At 35.3% G+C, this 23,934-nt stretch overlaps 1 protein-coding gene across 3 annotated transcripts; it reads left to right on the forward strand.

The window, feature by feature from the left end:
- Positions 1-4: 4 nt before the first annotated feature.
- LOC136027004 (protein ABHD18-like) lies at positions 5-11,258 on the forward strand. 3 transcript variants are annotated; one of them, XM_065703895.1, is made up of 2 exons: positions 5-69; positions 9,767-11,258. In XM_065703895.1, exon 2 carries the CDS (start codon positions 9,799-9,801, stop codon positions 11,092-11,094), a length of 1,296 nt encoding a protein of 431 aa, XP_065559967.1. In that variant the 5' UTR covers positions 5-69; positions 9,767-9,798; the 3' UTR covers positions 11,095-11,258. The 3 variants fall into 3 exon arrangements, with proteins under 3 accessions (XP_065559967.1, XP_065559985.1, XP_065559976.1); XM_065703913.1 differs by having other exon boundaries at positions 15-33; XM_065703904.1 differs by having other exon boundaries at positions 18-130.
- The last annotated feature ends 12,676 nt before the right edge of the window (positions 11,259-23,934 follow it).

Genomic DNA, 23,934 nt, shown 5'->3' on the forward strand with positions numbered 1-23,934 from the left:
CTTAGGAAGAACTTGAACAAAATTCGTGTAAACGTTAGACCTACAATTTCCTTTATTATAATTACCATGGTAGCATAGGACAAACTCTTATTTGCCACACTTGATAAATTTTACTCACTATTTTAGCTTTGTAAGAAAATTTTTTCGGTTCTGATAAAACATATATTCCCCTTCTTGTATCCCTGGCCATGGAGCCTTTTGAGGGGGAATAAATGTATTGTGATTCCATTTTGAATCGTATTTTGTATTGTCTTAATTTAATTCTAAACCTCTCTCTCTCTCTCACTCTCTCTCTCTCTCTCTCTCTCTCTCTCTCTCTCTCTCTCTCTCTCTCTCCTCTCTCTCTCTCTCTCTCTCTCTCTCTCTCTCTCTCTCTCTCTCTCTCTCTCTCTCTCTCTCTCTCTCTCTCTCTCTCTCTTCTCTCTCTCTCTCTCTCTCTCTCTCTCTCTCTCTCTTGCTCTCTATATCTCTCACTCTCTCATAGTCTCAGCTATTTTAACAGTTGACAGTCAGTTTTACCTTACTTTGCATCTCTATATCCTGCCCTACAATCTGTTGGTTTTCTCCATGGGTGGCTTTAAGACTAGCTTCTTTGAGATTCTTAAGAGCTTCTATGTGAGGTCAAGTCAGGAATTCAAATGATCTAAGACTCAAATCAGTAATAGCTCTTAACATAAGTTACAGTTTAGTGCAAAAATATAAAAATTTCATCCTTGTTGTGCTCTGTGATGACCTCTGCAGGGTGTCTGGCTGCTTGTTACATCCTGGTAGCAGATTTGGCTGCCTCCCAGTTGTATGATTTAGCCACCCTCTGTCTGTGATGGACTATGGCCAAAGTACATAATATATAATAGTATTTAATTATCAGATTCCAAGAAAAAAAGGAAAAGAAAAAAATTATTAAAACAAACAGATATAAATATAGGCCTTAAGATATAAACAAACAGATATAAGGATCTACCACCTTATCTTGCTGGCAAATGCAATTTAAGGTAATGAACCTAATTTATTAGAACAAACAGTAATACTGCAACAAATATACCCAGACTTATTAGTTATGATACGTTTTTTCTTACTTTAATTATGCAAACTTGTCAATTAGTTTGTCATATTTAACAGAGTTATTAATAGCTCTTTTTTGTAAATGTTTTTGCTGTTCATATAATTGACTTATAAATAAAATGAACATACTACTTGATGCCTTTTTTATGTTCTTTATTAATATAATAATTGCTTCTACTGCAAACTAATATTTAAACGCTTTTTGACCTTACCTGAATTAACCTTTTTGTAAATACTTTTAGCACTGAGAAAACATAGTATTATTTTGTCAAAAACAACCAATAACTCATACTCTGATTAAAAATTTGTGAATTTGTGATTAAAAATTTGTGATTAAAAATTTGTGAATTTTAAGAGTGCAAAAAGTGCTTAAACTTGAATTTGCAGCAGAAGTGATTATTATATTTGTGAAGAACATGAAAAAGGCATTGAGTGGTTTTGTTCACTTCATTTATAAGTCAATTATATGAACTGCAAAAATTTTACCTCTTTTTCTATATACTGATAAACTATTTCATTTTTGTTGCTTACTGTAGATCTTTTTTTTTATTCTGGCCATTACTGAGAATAAAATTCTTAGAATCATGTTTAGATTTAGCAATGCTACAATAAAATGAATCATCACTTGGATACAGGCAAAATAATAGTTTCTTTACTTAGACTCACATTTACTCACATTTTTGGATTCCCTACTTCCATTTTGTCCAATAATGGTAGTCATTTCAAAAACCAAGAATTTCAAGATTTTTGCCATAAATCGGGAATAAATCACCTTTTTACATCACCAGAACATGCTCAAAGCAATGGAGCCCTTGAAAGAAGACATTAGGAAGTTGCCTCAATCCTTTTGCAGTATGTCAATCAGCAACACCAAGGGGATTGGGATGCAGGGACTTCTTATGTTTTGTTATAAGTTTAAAATTTTTCTACTTCATTTTTCAGTTCTACCAAGTTTAAATCTTGTTCATAACATTTTAATTCCTCTATTTAAGTCACTAACATCACAATGACAAAAAATCATTTTGAATTTATCATTAACAGATTTCTATCCCTGAGATCTTTTTTAATGTTGCTAATTAAAGAATTCAATTCACAAAAATATTAATTTTAAAATATCCTTGCCACCGAATTTCATTTCATGTTCTGAAATTTTATTGTGAAAAAGTTTTCATATTTTGTGCCATTTTTCATCATTAGTATAGGCAATATCTTTAACTTTTTCTGCTTATTTTCCTGAGTTGTCAAAATCATCTCTAGCAGTTTGTATGAAATCTGTCAATTGAGTCATGTATTAAAAATGCTGTATTTAGGGATTTGTCTTTTTGTTGGAGTCTTGTTTGAGGAATCTTTTCTCTCTAAAATATTTTCCCATATAGTAAGTAACAGTACACAACTTCAGGGGATTTTGTTTTATGTGGTTTATTGTATGCTTTATAGTGTATTAGTATTTAATGAATGAAATATATCAAGTTTTTTTTATCAGCTTCAAAATAATTTTCAGCTTCAAAATAGCTGGACAAATTTATCACAAAATCAATTTAGCAGTACACCCATTACCAACCCCCATGAAGGTGATTTTGAACCATATTTATATGGGCAAATGTACTTTGTAGACTGGATTTGAATTTTACTTTAATAAGTAATATAAAAGATTTTATATATAGAGGAAAGTAAAACAGTTCAAAATAGGGATGAAACCTTTTAATTGACAGTAAACAGATATAAAAATTTTTAACTGGATATTTAGATCAAATATACAGTGTTCATAAGTGCAGTAAAATAACTGCATAATAAGGAGTTTTACTGCACTTATGAACACTGTATATGTGTTCAAAAAATCCAGTTAAAAAAAAATTATATCTGTTCACTGTCAATTAAAAGGTTTCATCCCTATTTTGGACTGTTTTACTTTCATCATGGAAAGGCAGTGTGGTCTTCGAAGTTATCTATATATATATATAGAGGGGGCTCCATACAAAATTCTAATCAGGCCCCACACCTAATCAACCTGACCCTGCCTGATGCTAAAACTAACTAACATTCTTTTTATGGATTATTAGGAAAGGCTGGTGAGAGCAGAAAGTTAATAGTTAATTATATTAGCTAACTTTGAAATTACTCTTTTTCTATAATAATTCAAACAGTAACTAGTTGTTGATCCCTGAACACAACTACACCTTCTTAGGAAAGCTAAATCTTGTTAAGCTGTTTGGTGGCACATGTTTTTAGCTGATTGTTTTTACTTGTGTTTTAGCTTATTTTCTTCCTTTTTCTTAATTTAGTGCCAGCAAATGACTACTAAAAGCTGAATGACAGCAAATGAAAATCTATTTAATTTTTTTTAGCTGATTGTTTTACTCATGTTTTAGCTTATTTTTTTCCTTTTTCTTAATTTAGTGCCAGCAAATGACTACTAAAAACTGAATGACAGCAAATGACGATCTATTTCATTAACAATCAAATTCTCAGTTTCCCTAATTTTTAAAGTTATATATGGCTTAATTCTTCACTTAACCAAGCTAAACAATCAGATTTCATTTTTAATGTCCTTGGTATGTCAATGACTGCTTCTTTAGTGTACTCAGCTGTGCATGTCACAATTGTCTCAAATATGCTACCCCAAGTTTTGGTCTTTAGTTGTTTTGTTCCTAGTTATATTTCTAATTTCAGTAAAAACAGTCTTCATTTCTCTTTCTATATCTTCCCAGTGACCAACATCCTTAGCTATAATGCTGTTTCATTATCAACCTGTGTTAAATGAAATAATGGTTTAATTAAGGTGTTTTAGTAGAACAATTTTATTGAAAATAGTCATTCTTATATAATAGCACAATAAAAGCAGAGCTTGCAAGGATGTACAAAAAAAAGTATGGAGCATGAGACCATTTACCAAAACCAACATAAAAATAAACAACAAAACACTATAATATAAGACCCCAAAACAAAACTATGAAAAATACAGAAAAATGACCCACTGAAAATGTAGTTAATCTGTTCCAACAGTACACCTACTGAGCACCTTCGCATGTAAATCAGATTGAAACTGGTTAAAATTACCATTAGCCCAGTATAGTTTGGTATTTAAGATTTCAAGAAAGATTTGAATAGAGTAGGAAAATACATGATTTAACTGTTAAAGCCTCTTTTTACTCAGATGTTAATGATCCTTCATCTATGTTTCAAATACTTTAAATGTACAAATATGAGAAAAAGTATCATACAGAACTATGTGTATACCACCTTGTTTTTAGACAGGTTTCATCTTTTCTTTGGAGGTGGGTATCACTGTCTAAATAAAATAAATAACAGAAAAATTGTATAAATATAGACTATTGAGGGTGGAGTATAGGCCCAAGAGAAAGAGAAGGTCAATTATTTTCTTTACAAGGTTTCTTGTATACTAGTGGATGCTAGAGTATACTAAAATTTAGGGTGGGGGGTCATCTTCTCCACCATTGGGTAAACTGAAAAGAATTGCAGAGTGCACTATTTTGATTTTGGCATTTTGATTATTATCAAATTGAGGCTGCTATATTATTAGTATGTTTTGAACACAAAATTATTTATGTGAAAGTAATTCTTACTGCACAGTCATCCTCCTCAATCGCCTTTCATACAATTAAGATCATAGAACTCTTCTATGTTTAATCAAATTCCTTAATTACATGTTTCCTTAAAGAAATAGTTTACCACCGTGTAAGTTTTCAAAAATATCCTATATATCTGAATTGCCCTCACTTTGCAAATATGCTTTAATATTTTCTTACTATTACCATTAAACATATGCCTGCTGCTTGTAGAATAATTTCTTCTGGAACAGAGGGTTACCTCTTTTCTTTTTATTGACATGGGAAAGTAAGTTAATTTTTTTTTTCAAAAAATAAAATAGCCTAATTTCAGTCCAAATTTGGACAGGAAAGCCTACCTAAATTACAAACAAAATTGTTCAATGACACTTTTGTCAAGAAACCCCTTGCTTTAGAGATACTGACCCTTTGGGGCCCAATGAAGCTAATTTATTGTTCTATTAAGAATGTCGCAATTATTTGGTGCATAATACTAATGCTGCATAAAGTAATGGGCTATGATTAAAAAAGATAGAATGAAAACAGTAATATTTCCTTTTTAATGCTTTAGTTGCATTTACAAATCGACAAATGAGAAATTAATACCCTAGAAATTATGTCAGATCAGTAATTAAACAAAAGTAAAATCAACCTTTTATTTAGGATATACACCTATAAAGTACAATAGATAGGTAAAATTATTCTCCTACAAGGCTTGTAGTTTTGAAACAGCAAAAAAATAAGAAATTTGGTTGAATTTTGTATTTTATTTTGCTGATCTTCAAAAATAAAAGTTCAAACTTCAAACTAGCTGTCACCACTTCCACAGGATTCTCACAAACTACTTTTACACAAATCAACCAAAAGACTAAATAGAAATTTATCAGATGGATATTCATTGGAAAGGCTATGGTAGGGGTTGAAAATGTCCCTTCTAGATCCAGTCCAGTAAATTGATTAATTTTGGGTGGTATGGAAAGGGACAGGGGCTTATCTTGGAAGGTTCATTAACCAATAATTGTTGATATTCTGAACAGCCTACTATGGAATATGGAATAAAACTGAATCTTAATTTAGGTTCATTCCAGTTGTGAATTATTATTAGAAGAGAGTCAAAGTCTTTGGGGGTATCAATCAAAAATCTATATTTTGTTTATTGCTAGTTAATCAGGGATTTAGAAAAGAGAAGGGAGTATTCATGCCTGGATGATCGACTTATCTATCAACAAGTGAAATGACATCATTTTTATACAGTCCTAAAAGGGCTTATTCCAGATTTGCCTCTCACTCACTCGGACTATATGTCTTGGCTTTTTCTACAATTAGCCATGGCTTGATGTCTCCAACTTTTTGATTTTGATTCAAAATCAATAAACTCTTGAAATTTATGCAATTTTTCTCACAGTATCATGTTTCTGTATAAATCATATATTTTCAAAGTTGTGTTGCCCTTCTAAATGTTAACCCCCCTCCAAGATAAAATCCTGCGCACATGACTGGTTTGGGGTAATTACATTAATTCTGGTAAAAATAAGACCCCAGTTAATCATCAAATTGGGGTATATCAAATACCATTAGACTACAGTAATTTTTGTGTTGGTAGAATCCATTAAAATTTGAAAAAACGTTTACAACCACACAAGGATAGCATTATCAAAGGCTCTAAGGTCTACCTATCTTTCTTTTTCTTTTGATTTAGGTGTGAGTCACCATGTTTTTAAAACCCGAATTGTTGTGTACTTTTTGAAGACATTGCTCGTTGTCAAAGATATAGGCATTAATCAAACCATTCAAGGGAAAGTTGAAACTAAACCTGGGTTGCACTAATGATACTTCTTAAAATTGATATTTGAGAGAATATATGCTGAATACATTATGTCAAAATTTGATTTAAAACGATATAATATATTTATGTTCCAATAGCTAATTGTAGTGAACCTGTATCTAAAAGACCTATAGGGCTTTCTGCCAAAAAAAGCAATAGCCAACATGCTTTAAAAAATTACTCTTGATATGATTTTGTCTTGATTTATTTCCTTGTTTGGTAGTCTTAGCTGAGCTTGCTTAAAGCCATGATGTGGCTGTGCACAGAGCGCTTCAATCTTACAGAAAAGGAATATGTACTATTAACTAAAATGACTTGGTGCATGGGCTGTACATGGCAGTGTCCTGGCAGTGCAAAGGAGACCCACAGCTTGGTGGTGCAAGTGCATCAGAAATCGCTTGAATAGTTGATAATTCCATAAAGAGCTTGTTCAGTAATTTTTGAAGTGGTATGGAGGCGACTATTATAGACTTGGATACAAAAGCGAAAGAAGCTGTAAAGGAGTCATTTAGCTCATCTGAAAGATGAACTCAAAGGCAAAACTGATTTGAAGTTGAAAGACATTCAATACGGTTTGGTGAATCTTGAACAGTTCTAAGGAATTGCAACGGATCAAAGACTCCTGAAAGACTTAGTGATTGCTGAAGTAGGTACTGTCAAAATGGTCTTAATACTGAGTTTGAAAACAAAGCTAGAACTTTAATCCCGGCGGATCATGACAGGCCAACGTAAAAGTTGAACATTGTTGTGCTTGGCTCTCCTCAACAGACAGATGACACTCAGTATGTGCAACAGTACCTGGCTGTCAATATGGAATGAGGAATGTCAGTGTCTCAAGTGTCCACCATCTTGCTAACCCTATATCAGCCCATTTTGTTAACTCCCAAAGCCCTCCCCTGATAGTGTTTTTAGTCCTAATTTTCAAACTAAAAAGGACATTCTTCAAAAAAGTGTCTTTTGAGAGAAAAGAGAGTGTGCAATTCAGAAATGATGTCTCAAAAGCTGATTGGGAAGTGAGGTAAAAGTTATATGCTGAGCTGTGCAGGAGATGCAACAATGGTGTGAATGACATAGTCATCCAAGACAATGAGACTGTGTCAAAAAGCTTGCGGAATCCAGCTGTGATGCCACTACAAGGGATGCACATTTAGCAAGCTAGAGTTACAAAAATACACCTGCATATAGTAGTGTATATTATAGTTTTGCAAACAATACCCAAGTTAGTCAGCAAAGTCTTAATGAAGTGAATATGTACAGTTTTTCTAGTGAGGAAAGCACAGACAATTCCTTCTTCAGTGCCAAGTCACATGCTAATTCCAGTTGGACTAGTACAGACACCATGCTAATGCCATCAGTGGATTAGACAATATGTACAGCTATGTGGATTGTATAACTAACAAGATAGACGAAATTAAGGTAGTGATGGCCCTGAAACCTGAAGTGGATGTATTCGCCTTTACTGAAGTAAGGTCCAAGTGGACATCAACTCTTTTCACAGAGACACCTGGTTTCAAACTTTTCATAAACTTTGCAACAAAGGAAGGTAGAGGAGTTGCCCTTTATGGAAGAGCATTCCTCCAGGTACCTTTAATATAAATAGTGAGTATGAACCCTGGGTAGAACATGTATGGGTTACAATTAAGCTTCATGATAGCCCACTTGTAAGAGGATATCTGTATAGGAGCCCTAGTGCCCCTTGCCAAGTGACATCACTAAAAGCACTTACGACCTATGTTGACCAGATTATAAGGATTAGCCTACTAATGAAAACAAAATAATAACAGGAGACTTCAATCTACCCCAGGTGCAATGGACAGAGGGTTATGCCTTAGAAGAAGAAACTGGTCATTCTAATTCATTTCTGACATGCATACAAGATCACTCATAGTACTAGACAGTTAATTTTCCAACTAGTTATTGAAATGGGCAAATCCCAACAGTTCTTGACCTTGTATTAGTAAGAGACCCATAAACAATTGTTACTATCAAGCCTGAACTGCTGTTTGGAGCAAGTGATCATATTACAATGGCTTGCCAGCTTAGATTGTTTCCTAAGAAATATCAGTACGTAACAGATGTGTATACAAATTACAACCAATTTAGGCATGAATTATTAAGAAAAGATTGGCTATTCATTGAGATTGCAGATGCTTCTGAATCATGGAGTAAAGCGAAAGAGAATTTTGTTTCACCCTGTGACAAGCATACAACCATTACATGGATCTGTATAGCCAAGAACTTTTTCTTTTTTTACCTGTAATATTGAACTGGCAATCTAAAATAAAAGAAAAGAAAAAGCAGTGGAAGAAATATAAAGATATTCCAACACAGGTAAATTATGATGGATTTATGCAACTCCGTAATAAGGCTTAACAGCTTTCACGAAAACTTACAAGAGAGTATGACGAAGCACTTGCAAATTCTTCCAAATCAAATCCCAAGAAATTTTGGAGGTATACTTCCCTGCAAAAACCTGGAAGATACTCAGTAACTGAGCTTTCTGTTGATGGAGCATCTACTACTAGCCCCAAAGATGGTACCCCCAGGGCTTGCCCCCCCCCCCAGAAAATACCCCCCCCCCCCTACGGAAAATACCCCCCCCCCTCCACCTATGAAAACAAGGTTTTCCAAATTTGAGAATTTTATTTTAGTTTTTTTTTATTTCTGTAGGGGGAAGGAATTTTGGTACCTGTGTATTATGCACCACTCACTCAAGTTTACACTGTGTAAAACTCAAGAACAAGCCAGTTTCTTTGTTAGTTTCTTTCAACTTAGTGTGAGACAAGACAAAGATAAGCGACAGAATATATGGGAAATATATAATTTGGTCTCTATCTTTGCACATAAGGGGGAGGGGTAAAGTATTTGGACAGTTTGAAATCAGAAAACAGTTCTTACTTTATGCTACACAGAATAATTGTACCTAACACACTTTGCATGCAGGCGCGCTATGGTATACCTCCCCCACCCCCTAATGTGCAAATCTAGTGCCCAAATTTGTTTCTAAAGTAACAAAGGAACAAACAACAAAAAAAGCTTGTTGTTATCAAGTTTTGAAATGTAAAAGGTAAAGTGTAAAGGTCTTGATAGAAATAAACTGGTTGGGAGATTCATATCTACAAGTACTTTAATGATATTTCTTCATGAAAGAAAATATATTTTTTATTGTTTTCATATTGGTCCTTATTGCATAAACATTCTCTTCTTAAAAGCCACTTTTTACTTAGTTCTGTCTCATTTAGTGTTATAATTGCCCAATGACATCTTTTGGTGCCTTAAATTATATTTGAATTGAATTTCTATTTTATTTTAGAGGCTTCTGCATGGCTTTAAATTGCTTTCATAATGGGATCAAAAAGCAATCTTGACCGGCTGTATAGAACACTGCTACTGTCAAAGTTTTTCGTCAAAGGCTGGGGAAAGGTGGATCATTATGAAAAGCTGTTCAATTTTCGAAAGGTTTTTATATCAAAGCCAGGCAAAGCAGCAGAATTAGTTGGTAATAACTACAATGTTGTGCTTCAGAAGGAAGAAATGTCTGACCACACGATTACTATATCTGGTCAATTTAAGTCGCCCTTTGTGGATTTCTTGCCAGGATTACTTCCAGAAGAAGCTGAAATTGCTACATTTCAACTCGTGATCCCCAAAAAGTGGAAAACTAATATTAAACCAGTTTGTATACATATGGCTGGAACTGGAGATCATTATTTCTGGAAAAGACGTACGTTTATGGCCAAGCCTCTTGCTAGAGAATATGGTATTGGTTCAATAATATTAGAAAACCCTTATTATGGAAGTCGAAAACCAAAATACCAAACTAGGTCTTGTCTTCACAACGTTTCTGATATATTTGTAATGGGTGGATGCCTAGCTTTGGAAGCAGCCGTTTTATTAAACTGGTGTAAAACACAAGGTTTTGGGCCTTTGGGGTTAAGTGGTATTTCCATGGGTGGTTATATGGCCTCCATAGCAGCTGGCGCTTGGCCAGAACCAGTGGTTTTAGTTCCTTGTTTGTCTTGGACAACAGCATCTACTGTATTTACAAAAGGTGTTATGAGCAGTGCAATAAATTGGAAGTTACTTGACACGCAGTATAAGTCTGTATCTGATTATCGTGAGAAGTTTCTTAGTTTGCTGAAGTCACCAGAAGATGCCTCAGAAAAAGTGTTTTTAGTGTGTGAAAATCCAAAGGATTCTAGTGTTTTTTGTAACCAGATTGAAGTTGAGAAAGCTGTTGAAAAAAGGGCCTCGGTTTTTTCTACTGGATTATTAGGTTGGAACTTTCTTTCCATACCAACCTTTTCAATCCGAAAGTCAGAATCTGTTATTAAACATGAGAAAAGTTATTTAGAAGCAACAAATTTTATGCGGGGACTTATGGACGAATTTACACATCTAGGAAATTTTTGCCCACCAGCTGACTTAGACATGATTATTGTTGTGGCTGCAAATCGTGACGCCTATGTGCCAAGAGAGGGCGTAAAATCTCTGGATGAGATTTGGCCTGGCATCGAAGTTCGTTATGTAGATACTGGTCACATTGGTGCTTACTTAAAATATCATGGCTTGTTCAAGAGAGCAATTTTTGATGCATTTGAAAATTATCGTAAAAAGTACTTGTTAAATAAAAGTGTTTAAGAGTTTTTAGGGTACTGCCATCTAGTCTTTCAGTTAAAATAACTTTGATACTCGTATGGTTTGGGGCGTTTTGTTGTATATAACAAAAATATTATGGGACTCTTGCTTAAACTAATTTTATGTTAACAGTCTTGTTTTAATAAAGTACCAGTCTTTACTGTTAATTTGATTTTGTTAGTGGTGTGTTTCAAGCTTTTTGGCTACGTTTATTTCTTTTGGTTTGGCACTGCTGGTGGATTGATGCGTTTTATCGTATTTTTAAACTATTGTCATCACTGGTTGTATAAATGTTATATCAGTTCTACAAAAGGCAAATGTTTTTTTTTTTGTATAAATTGGTTCATGGATGTAAAATCCAGGAATCCTTAAAGATATCCTTGTAGTACACTTTTGGCTTGTAGGGGAAATGAGGTTGTGTCAACTTGATGTTTTTTCTGAGTTGTGAATAAGGGTTTTTGAACAGTGAAAAAAGGTATAGTATGCGTAAAAAGATCATGTTGATCTGGCTTTTGTACAAATCAGATAGTTGGAAATACTGAGGAAGACAGTTTGGTACTGTCTTGGTGTTTTCTCCAGAGCTGTCGTAGAGGTATTAATGTATAGTAGTAATACATCCGTGATTGGTGTCAACCAAATTCTTAAGAAAAACACAACTTATGACCAGACTTAGAAATTATTTCATAAGACTGTTGAGCAATTTAATGTTCAAGCCTTATACAGTATGTGTTGCGCAACAAGACAAAAATAAAAACAGACAAATACGGGTAAAAGCCTAAAGTAGAAGATAAATAAAAAACAAATTGGAGTATTTAGATCCCCTATCCAATATTCTTTTGCAATGTAAACTTAGAAGATAGAACGAATCGTCTGCTCTTCATGCATATCGTTAAGTGTCTGACTCACGAGAGCCTAAATAGGCCAAAATTAGAGCCGATTTTTCTAAATCAAATGAAAATGACAGTAAAAACTAAAATTTAAGACATTTGGTACCATGAAAGTGCCATCTAGTACTATAAAAGAACTATAAAGGTATTTATAGTGCTGTAATGTAAAACTGATCTATTTCTGTTAATGCCTGAACAGTGCAGATTTATTTTAATTTTGACAAGAATTTGGAAGGAACTAAATATTAGTTGGGGGGCAAACTAGGGTCTGGAAGGGGCAGTTGCCCCTTGCCTGCCCCATAACAAATTACGCCCCTGTTTATAAACCGTTGGATGTCTCCCAAGGATGGTAAGTGAGAGTTCGGTATTACCTCTCTCATTACTTTTGGCTCATCAGTTGTGTTCTATTCAGTGCGTCCACTAATCCCGAACTTCCGATGATTTTCCCGAAAATCTCGTTAAAAAACGGAGAAGCAAAACACTTGGGCCTAGAAGTGTCAAAGCTTTAAATACGACTTTGCTTATAGCACTGAATTAACACGCAGCGATTTGGTCCCTTTGGGACACTCAAAGATTTTCTAGGAGGTTGTATACATAGGGTAAGGCACCCTACTTCTTTTTACAAAATTCATTCAAAAAGCTAACATCGGCGGGGGTACTTGAAAAGCGGGAGATTCCGTAGAAACCCATTGCATTACTCTAATTCAAAGTAATATATTAAATTGATAAAGCCTGGTTTTTACTTGGTTTACTCTCGTATTGACAGGTGTTTTTCTAAAGTATATATTAATGATCCATAACTATTGCTGGAAGAAAGTAGTCAAGAAACTTTTTTCCAGACTTTAAATGTTTTGACCTACGGGATGAGTAATGACAGTATACTGATTTTAAAGGCACACATAATGGGTAAACCTGGAGCCACTGGCCTCTCAAGACGTTTTTACGTGCACCTGCGCAATACTATAGTGCACCTGTAACGATACAGTACACCTACGTAATGGGGAATGTCTGTTACGTCATAGAGAATGTTTTCTAAACGACGCGTGTGTTAATTACTTCGGTGTGGGAAAAAAACTTCAGGGAGCCGCCAGATCAGGATGTCCTTGGTTGTTACATAATAGAGTTTGGTTATTATGTAATAGGGTTTGTTGGAGTCCGTTAGTTAAGCAGGGAAGTCCCGCTTGTAAAAAAAAATATGGTCCAATATTTACAGGTGAGGGTGACGTAATCGTGTGTGGTTTGTTGAATCTTATGGTTTGCTTCAGTATTGAAAAAGAGTCCAGTGTGTGAAAATCGACAATATTATTCTCTTGTAGTAGATGCTTTTAGTATAAATAATATGAAAAAAACTTCGTTTTCTTAAAGAGTTAAAGAGGCTGCGTCCCAAAGTCGAACCTTAAAACGTACAGGAATTAGAAGAGGCAGTTGGGGGGCTGCCGCCCCCCAAACCCCCAGCTTTTAAAGACTCTTTTGTACAGTTTTTTTTGGGGGGGGACTTCATTGTTACTAATTACTAGTTTCGGCGCAATGGTTCTCCTGTCCTCTTGTGTTTAACATTTTTCGAAGTTATTCCATTATTCATTCATTTCAATTTTTTGTTAATTAAAAGAGGGCCTTTCCGAAGCCAAGAGCTGGGGGTTAGCAAAAAAACAAAAAACCTGTACAAAAGAGTCTTTAAAAGCTGGGGGTTTGGGGGGCGGCAGCCCCCAACTGCCTCTTCTAATTCCTGTACGTTTTAAGGTTCGACTTTGGGACGCAGCCTCTTTAACTCTTTCAGAAAACGAAGTTTTTTTCATATTATTTCTGTACGTTTTTCTACAATCCATGGTGGATGTAATTTAATAATTCCTGTACTCCTCGTACAGGAATTAGGAGAGGAACCTGGGTGGCTGCCGCCCCCCCCGCTTTTAAATCATTGTATAAAATAGAAAAAAATAGATAGAATGACCGAAATGTTTCTTTTGCTCATAAGAAGCTAATATTCTGTTATCTCTCAAATGATAAGCTGTCCAGGTGTTATCAAAATTTTTTTGATGTTGAGAAAAAAAACCGCCCGTAAGGGACTTGAACCCTTGACCCGAGGATTAAAAGTCTCACGCTCTACCAACTGAGCTAATAACTTGTATGTGTGTAAATATAACTTCTCAATAGCTTTTAAAAATTTCAAATTAACATGGGCTCTTATGGAGAGAAATCCGTTAATTAAATAGCTAATGGGTGGTTTCTGGAAAACAGGGAATGAGTTATCGGATCGAGCTGAAATTTCGCGGATAAGCTCCTGGGCCGTAGGGGACCTTAACTTGTGAATTTCAGCCCGATCGGACAACGTTAAAAGGGTTGGGGGGGGGGGTGGTTTTTTGGGTCGAAACTTTCGGGGGGTTAAGATTTTCCTACGAAACTTTCATGGGCACTTACTCGGAGAATTCCGCATCGAATGAGTCTTCGTACACCCAGATCCGATGTCGGAGAGAAATCCGTTAATTAAATAGCTAATGGGTGGTTTCTGGAAAACAGGGAAGGAGTTATCGGATCAAGCTGAAATTTCGCGGATAAGCTCATGGGCCCTAGGGGACCTTAACTTGTGAATTTCAGCCCGATCGGACAACGTTAAAGGGGGGCTTGGGTTGGCAGGTCGAAACTTTCGGCCAGATTTTCCCCATGAAGAAAAAGTTGGAGGGGGATGAAATTTTGCAGGTTTCTTAGTTGGAGCTCGGGCTACGAAATGCATCCCTCCCCATGTGCCTCCTTGATTGGATATTGAAGGTGCTTGCAATGGCGAAATGAAGCTCAGAGTGCATAATGCTGCCGTAGAAATTACAGGAGTTCCCGGCTAACTCTACAATGGGACGAGATGTTTGCGCGATATGTTATATCATTAAGCAATTCCAAGTCGGAAGAACAGTCATGCTTTACAGCAAAAGTGAATATAATGCATATACAAAGATTACCTGCATTAGTCAAATATATTGAAGACAACGATCTGTTTATTACTAGCGAGAAAGATTCCTTGTTAGTCTATAATCGGTAGTGAGATGGCGGGATTAAAAGTGACTGGATTTCAGAACCAGGAAATCATACAGAACCTAGTGACTTCGAAAAAACGCTTGATTCTAGATGATGATTTTCTTGAGTTATTTCTTCAAAGGAAAATATTTTCTCAAAGAATGCTTAACGATATTATGGCAAATGAGTCTCCATGTTTGGACTGTTGCATGAAACTTTTACGTCGTGGTCGAGATTTATTTACTCAATTTATTGATGCATTAATTGAAACAAAATAAAATGATGCTGTGGGTTTGCTTTTAACCACTACCTAGACGGCCATTTTGGTAGGCAACAACAAATAAGTCGAAAATCTTGTCTAAACAGTTTTCTGACGTCACTCAATTACTCCTCCTCCTAGAAGACATTGATTTTATTCATCGCGTGTCAATTTCTTTTTAACAGTGAGACAGTCAAAATTGAAAATGTTTTACACGTGTCCATTGTGTTTATATACATTGAGCAGCTGGTCATCCTGCGAGAATTTACTATTATTGATGACTTTAATGAAAATTGTAGATTATGCAATCCATGTAAATTGCACAGAGGATGCGCAGTTCAAATTAAAGACTAATTCCTGTCTTAAAAAAAGTTTCCGATTCTCACACTAAAGGTTTCCTATGCTCCAATTGTCCCTACGTTAAATGTGACCAATGGGAAAAAATACTTACCCTAGCAAGATTGTTAAAAATCCTGAACGTGATTTTAGTTTCTTTTTAAGAGACTGGTATCACCGTGGTCTGAAATTCTTTTGGGAGGAAGATCCTGTTCTACGCTGCAATTGCTGAAATAATAAGAGAGTCTGTTTTTTTACGAAATTGCTGTGAAGATACAGACTACTATGATTCTAAACCTACTGATTTTTATTTGCCTGTTACAGAAAGAGATTCTTTATATGAGAATATTGTGTGTGACATTGCCTCAAATAAGCAATTTGAAACACTTGAATTTTACAATATGAATCAAAATGGTATTATTGACTTTACGAAGAGTTATAATAAAACTGAAGTGGCATTTTTTTTTTTAAGAAAATGTTACCCTGACTTTGAATGCCAAGATGAAACAAGTTGAATCTTGACGACCAGCCGCCGCTTATCGTTAACGGTGGCTATCTATACGTGGAAGAAGAAACCTAAAGGAGACAGAGTCTTGTATATACAGGCTTTATTAATAAACAAATTCACTAACATTTTAAAAACATGTCACTCTTAGGGCAATGAAATCTAGATTGTACAGGTAGAAAAGAGTATTTTCAACTATAAAATCGTTCAATTGCAGATTGTCACCTCGAAAAAGAAAATATAATAGTGCATGAAAACCATAACTTTTTGTTGATAAATCTTGTACTCGCTTCCGATTTTGTTCAAGAAAGTTTTTAATGTGAGGCGTGTAGAAAGCATACGGTAGGCCAAGAGGATCCAAAAATTTTAATATTCTCCGCTTTTTCGAAAGATGAATAGCCGATGCCCCGTCTTTACAGTTGATAACTACTGTTGACAATGATAAGAGTATTGTTAACACTTTGGATAATGTCAATGAAATCCAAGGGTATGAAAAAGGACTTGTATTTGGACATGTAGGGGTCCAAATTGAATACATTGATTATTTGATTTGTGTCCACGGTGCCGAGTCTAATAAAACACTGCCATCAGGGGTAATTTCCCAATAGGTTTCAAATTAATTTAGCGAAATTAATGTAATACTCTCCGCCAATGGTCCAGCAAAGGCGCACTTTAAATGTATTGTGCCCGTTCGGACAATAGTCATATCTTGAGTACCAAACAAACCCAATATAATGATAGCATGTGTTTTTGTAAACATTTCTTCTGTTATACCATTTTCGAATAATTGTGAATCTCGATCTATGGATTGCATTGTCAATTCATATAGAGTCCTTTAGGGTTTACCAACGGATAAATTGTAGAGTGGAATTCCATTTACTTTACATATATGAGATGAAAATTGAAACATTTCAAATTTACGTGGAGATTTTGGCCATGATCCTTTGGCACTAGCACTTTTTACTAAAGCCGAAGCTAGTTTTGCAAGACTTTCACAATTGATAAATGATGAATCGGTGTAGGTACGTGAACCCGTGGAAATAATCGTTGATTCGTGGTCGATATCATTTCTACTATCTCTTAATTTTTCAATTGCCAATGCAACAGAACTCATATAACCTGTTGTTGTGGTGCGTGAAGTATTGTCGAGGTGAAAGAGGCTGTTGCATCAGGTGCAGTGCCAACCATTTTTCGCAAAATAAAGTTGGACGGAACAAGTTGTAGCTTTGTATCAATCTTAACATTGGGAGGCAACCTTTGAAGTATTTTAAATATCTCATTATTTATTTTACCAACCAAATGTCAATCTTTAGTTGTCGGGTCTCCGAGTATATTGGTAGTCTCCAATTTATAGTCATATCCAATAGCAAAACCTCTCAATTTCTTATGGGGCATTGGAGTCATCAACATTAGTTATATATAACTTGCGTAATTTGAAAGATTATTGGTTTTGCTCACCAATGTTCCATTTATGTAGACACTGATTTATCGAAACAAATTGTGTTGTACCAAATTTTCATAGGTTAAACCCTCAGCTGTACTTCTTTTTTATGTTGTCAAATTTTTGACAGTGACATGCAAATCTTTAAATGTGGAAGTCAAATCTATGAAATAATCTTCACTGGAATAAATATGAAAATGTATGTTTTCAGACAGCGGTTGTTGCGAAAAAGAGCAACAATGTTTTACACTCGCATCAACATTTTCCACATTGAAAAGATTTAGAGATGAGTTGACTGAAGGATGACATTCTTTTTGTGGTAAATATGTCATTTCTAGGAAAAGAAACGCTTTTTCAATCGAAAAATTTTTACTTTGGTTTCTTTTTCTTCTTTGACAAGAGCGATGTTTTCCGGTGCTTTCGGCCTGAGTTGAGACTGATGAATGATGTTTTTGCCCTTATTAAACCTTTTCTGCTTTGTCGTGATTTCAATCACGCGCCGGACCTGAGATTTTGTGAAACGCTTTCTTTAAAATCTTTCCCAGAGCCCCAATCATGAAGTGTAGATGACGGAAAATCCACGGCTACCGGTGCAATATATTTTTCAGCCAGGGGTAGTGTAGAGCGAAACAGCTTAGAAAACCAATTGCTTAGACTGTAGCCCGACATGGAGAAACGACCCCTGTAATAATCCATTTCATGACCCAATTGTCGTGGTCCAAGAGTAGCAACATAGCAATCTATATCAGGACAAACAAAAGTATTTTACTATTAGCCATTTCACTGACTGGGTCGAAAATGACATTTAATCAAAGCCAAACCTTTTGTTATTGCTGGAGGATCACTTCATTCACTTCTTTTTTTTAACTGACAGAGTTCCAAATACGAAGTGTTGAATGGATTATATTGAAGGTGCTTTATATTTTAGCGGTGAATGCGTTCCTGAGTGGTTTTTCGTCCAAGAACACGCAGGAGGGGGAAATTGGTATTACCAATTCTTGATGTCTCAACATAGGATGCATAAAGAAATATGCAATTTTCAGATGAGAAGCCGGCGGGATAGTCTGCATAAATATCACGTCACATATCACTGATGCTTCTGGTACTTTTACCCTCGATTATATTCCGTTTAAAACCGAAAACATATCTCAGATTATCGTTGGGATGAATCATTTTATTCTCAATGGGAGAGCTATTGTAAATTCCCCTTTGTTCCATTGAAGAGTTGAATGTGAAGGCACCATTTTTACGAGCAGAGATTTTTGTATTGATAGCCCGACACAAATAAGTGGTACTACCATATTCCATATACTATGAGGTGAGATGCGGGTATATATCAGAGTTAAGTGTTTTTATCCATTCCTCTTTCTCGCCATGCTCTGACCAATCGTTTGGTGCAACTTTTAAATCATTTGTAAGATCCTTTCTCAGGATATTATTTGTATTTTGAAGAATTAAATCAACAAGAGAAACCTCATACCTTCCCTTGAATTTGATGGCGGGGGATAGTTTTGTCCAAAAATTGCTTGTTTTATTCAAATCATCATAGAGGAGGGCAGAGACATTGGATATGAATGTCACGTAAAAATTACTAGGGATTGCGAAGGTTCTCAGCATCAATCCAAGAATCAAAATCAGAGTTATATCCTAGGCAGCGAACAAGTATAAGTCTCTGACCATTTCGAGTGCGACTCTTTCATATCTTTTTAATTATATACATTCCATTATTTTTAATTTTGTAATTCATACTCGTAAAAATCACCAAGAATCTCGTCATCTTTCACATCACGTAGACGATACGTTATAGGGGTAGTGTCTAAGACCTTTGACACTTTAAAAAGATCAATGGACCACAAATAATTCCCCTTTTCAAAAATGTTACTTATTCGATTGATTCGAACTATATCACCAACATTAAATTTCCTCTTCACAATCTTTCCATTGGAATATTGTTTAAGAAAAATGTCAAGTGTATTGTTGCCATGATGAACTTGAAGAGGATTATGAGTTGACAAGTATCGATGAGGGCTTTGATTATAAATCAACATGATTGTTCTTATAAAGTCGAATAAGTCGAATTATTCTTATAAAGCGTTCAGCCGATTTTGCATTTATAGGAATACGACTACGATATAGTATTTTATTATATTTCAATAAAACCTTTTTTTACATGGGGATTAACAAATTCACTACCTCATTCTGTTTGAATTTTTCTATATAAATCTTGTTCAAAAATAGATTCAAGGGCTCTAGTAACTTCATTGCCTCTCAATGCAACGGTATATGCTCAGCGACTAAAACACTGATTGCAATTAGAATATACTTGTTTGGGTTATTCTGGCGTCTTTGAATCTCGTCTAGAACCAAAAGATCTGCTTGTAAAACATGCAATGGGAAAAAGGCTTTAGTTTTCGATAATGATTGCCGCGAACTCTATCATTTCGATGAAGAGTGCTACTGGGTTCAATCTGTAAATACTCTGTTCCCAACTCCTTTTCATTTCCAGCGACAGAAGCGAGTTTCGTGAGGAAATTTGAACTAACCTTCTCGCCAATATTTTCATAAATATATTTCAAAACTTGAGCCATTTCTAACGTGAACGCGCTGTGAAGCATCCGCTACCTTTTAGCATGCTAAATGTGGTGGAAAAAGGCTTTCCTTTAATACCTTTTAAATTACCGCCCCCACTTCCGTGTGGTATCCGAAAAAATATATCTTTCTATATTTTACCATTATCTCTTAATCGTTTTAAAACGTGTTTATTCCCAATAAGACTTTTTGGAACATTCGATTACTATAAATATTTATACAAATGACTATCAAGTGATTCATATCTTTTATAATATTCAATTGAATCTGATACTAAATCAATTAAATTGTAATTTTTGCCATGGATTATAACTTTATTCCTGCTACCATCAATTTGTAAATGTTCATTTTAAGCGATACATGTCAAGAGTCTTTTACTTTGCTCATATACGATTGAGGCATTAAGTCTACAACAATTGATAAAAATTTAAATAAATCTTCTTCTTGTTTTGGAGCTTTCGAAGTTTCAGAACTTTCAGAGTTTTGAGGTTGATCAGTGACATTTAATTTGACGGGTCTTTCACGGTAGGGTTAATGCTTGTCTATACGTTGAAGGAAATTTTAAAGAAAATTAATTTTTCGTATCGGCAATTGTTTCATTGTTAATAAATTTATCAAGATTATCTTCAAGGTACTTCACGAACAAGTCGTTTTCTTTTAAAATATGTTGTTTTCTTTTTGCAAGATATGGCACCTACAAGTGAATGACGTTTCTTTGTATGTTGCCCAGCTACATCTGGCAGTTGAACGTTGCCTTCAGATAAATTTACAAAAAAAGCTCAGATAAGAGATTAATGAATTCATTACGAATACCCTGTTTGAGTATAACTTTCCTGAGTCAAGGTTTTGAATTACTTAGGACAGAAAACGACTGTTTGTTTTCATGTAGTTTCTTCAGTGTCATGATGTCGACTAATTACCTTTTTTTACTATTCAAGGGTAGATATACGGTAATTTCACTATAAAAAATATCCTCGACTACGCATAACTCTTCGGGCGTGTTTTGATTGAGATTCAATAGAATGTATCCATAGGGCATATTAGTAGCTTTATTATATGTCGAGAGTAAAAATTTCCGTTCACCAGGATATATTTTTAAAGTTATAAGAGAGCTTGAATCACTAATAACTCTACGGATGATATAGTAAGTACAATGGAAAGTAAGTGTTCTCATACATTTTCTCGGATGAAAGAGATTTTGGAGAACAACGGTTACGGAAATTTTTCATGATGAGACCGGACCGTGAATAACTGTATCTTGTCCTGAGACCATTCTTTAATGGATTTAGCTAAATCATCAATAGTCAACCACGAGTTTGGTTCAATAATATTAAACACTTCAAGTCCCCGTATGAGTTTTATGTCTGCTGCATATCTTTATTTATCGTAGGACTTTTGCCATACTCTATAGGAATGACAGATATTCTTCGGGTTTTTTAACAACGTTTTATCACGATTTTGAGTTATATCGATTAAAAGTGTTGTTTTGCAAGACATTGAAGGTCAGCAAAGAAATCATCTGAATGGATTTTTAATGGATACTTATTACAATTCTCGCTTTCACAATAGAACTAACCGAACATAACCTCTATTTGTAGGATAAATACTCGAAAATAAAGAAAACATGGTTTATTCAATAGAAATAAAACCACTACGATTATTTTGCAAATTATGTTTAGATAGACATATTTAAATGGGCAGTGGACATTAAAACAACATTTAAAAGGGCACTTAGAAATGGGTTCCAACCGGAGGGCCGTACGCGATCGGATCCCTCCAGGGGACGCGGCGACCAGAAGGCATGGCGTCTGCTGCGGCGGGGTCGGTTGACCGCAGGTAAAACAATAGTGTAATATTGGACACTTTTAAAATACAACGATTCTGCTTTGCACAAAAATAATTAAATAACACTACAAATAAAAAATACTACTGATAAAAACATTGGAAAACTACTAGAAAAACACACTGCTGAGCTGGATACTATCAGAGATAGAGATTGAGAAAAAACGTGGCCCACCTCCCACCATCTATTGAAGTTTCTCCAGACCGAGACGCCGTCTGTGCTCTACACGTTCATCTCGATCTGAAGTAAGGTAATGAACGAGTGGTGATCCCTTTACAGCGTCCGCGCGCATATAAATTTTATTCGATATTGCTGACATGACATTTTCTCCACTCGAACTGTATAGTTTTTATATTTTAAACAGCAAATCGCTATGACCTTCTCTCTTGGAATTAAGTTAGTGTCTACACAGTTGCTATGAACAATCGTATCGAAATTTTCCTTTACATAGTGCGAAGGCACCCACTTGCAGACTTTTTTGATATCCTCAATGTGCGTTTTCACACAGCTCACATTCGGATCTGCAAGCACACCAGTGGATATCAAGTCACTCCCCATTTCGGATTTTATGATTAACAACTTATTTGGGGCCTACCGCTTCACTAGTTCCGGTTAGATGGACTTGTCCTAATTGGTAAATTCCATTCGAGAGCTAATGTGCTTACCATTTTGTAAATGATCCAACAGATTATCTGTTTTAACTTTCATCAGGAGTGAATCAGTGTCTCCATAATACACTTGAACTTGCCCCTCTCCAGGCCATTGGAGCTTACACCCATTGTAATAAAATTACACCATGAGTTCCTTGGGAATTTCTAAAATTGCGTAACCAGCAGCAACATTTTTATTTAAAACTACATTGTTTCTATGTAAAATGACCATATTTGAGTCTATGATCGTGAACGATGTGAAATTCGGATATGCAATGTTTGGGGCACATTCTTTGGGTTTGGTTACAACGTCACAGTGACTCCTATTGCACACAGTCTCGCACATTTTACCGAAGGCTGAATTTAAAATGAGTTTAAAGATTTCCTTCTCAACCTTTGTTTCCGCCACAGATCAGTTACTGATAAACGTATCAATAAACGTCTTCATATATGGCTTTTCGTCAAACTGGAGGACTCTATGAATCTTTGTGACCTTGAAACCGTTGGCCAGCATCCACCGTAAAAGAACCTTATGTATGACAATATTCTGTTTTGGATGAAGGTCGGCAATAAGATTTTGTTTTGGAGGTGTCCAATGTATACCCAATTCTCTACCAAAGATAAATTATAGTGGCTCAATGAATCCTTAGGCACCGGTGTTTTTATGCACAAAACCGCACGCGAATTTTCACCAGTGCGTTGTCCAGTTGGATCGGTTTCCAGGATACGATCCCCGTGAAGAACTCACCCCCCCCCTATTGATCTCTCTACGAATAAGTGCTGATCCTCATTGGTGGTCAGACCTATTCCTTCTTTAAAGATTTTAGAATTAAATCCGTCGCCAGATTTGGAGTTGAAAAATAGTACCCGCAATCCAACCCAAATTCCTCGTAAATTTTGTCCGTTTTTTTTACAGATAATATCCAACAACGTCAATACATCAATTGGCAGGTACATTTTACAATAATCCTCCCCATCTTTACGCCTTCCCTTGGCCCAAGCATTTTTTTTAGAAAATTCATAGTCGATAATGGTGCATTGACAATCGCGAAGTGAATCATAAATCGCTTCCATGGGCCGTAAGTTTTCCTCACATAGACCCGTGGTCGAGGTGTAGTACTCTTACGGGTATATGCCCATACACGTTAATAAATCATACATTTCATTTTCTGGAAAGTGTTGTTTGAGGAAGGGGAATTATCAAAATCATCACTTTTTTGTACTTGAATGATTTGACTTAGGGATCTTGGGAAAAAACTATAGGAACCTAACAAACAAATTTTATTCAAGTATATAATACCATTTTCATCCATTTTCCATTTGAATTCTG

This window comes from Artemia franciscana, chromosome 1 (assembly GCF_032884065.1).
Source record: "Artemia franciscana chromosome 1, ASM3288406v1, whole genome shotgun sequence".
NCBI lineage: Eukaryota > Metazoa > Arthropoda > Branchiopoda > Anostraca > Artemiidae > Artemia > Artemia franciscana.

Excerpts from the sequence above, each read along its gene's own strand:
- LOC136027004 (XM_065703895.1), top strand. The coding sequence starts at position 9,799 with ATGGGATCAAAAAGCAATCTTGACCGGCTGTATAGAACACTGCTACTG.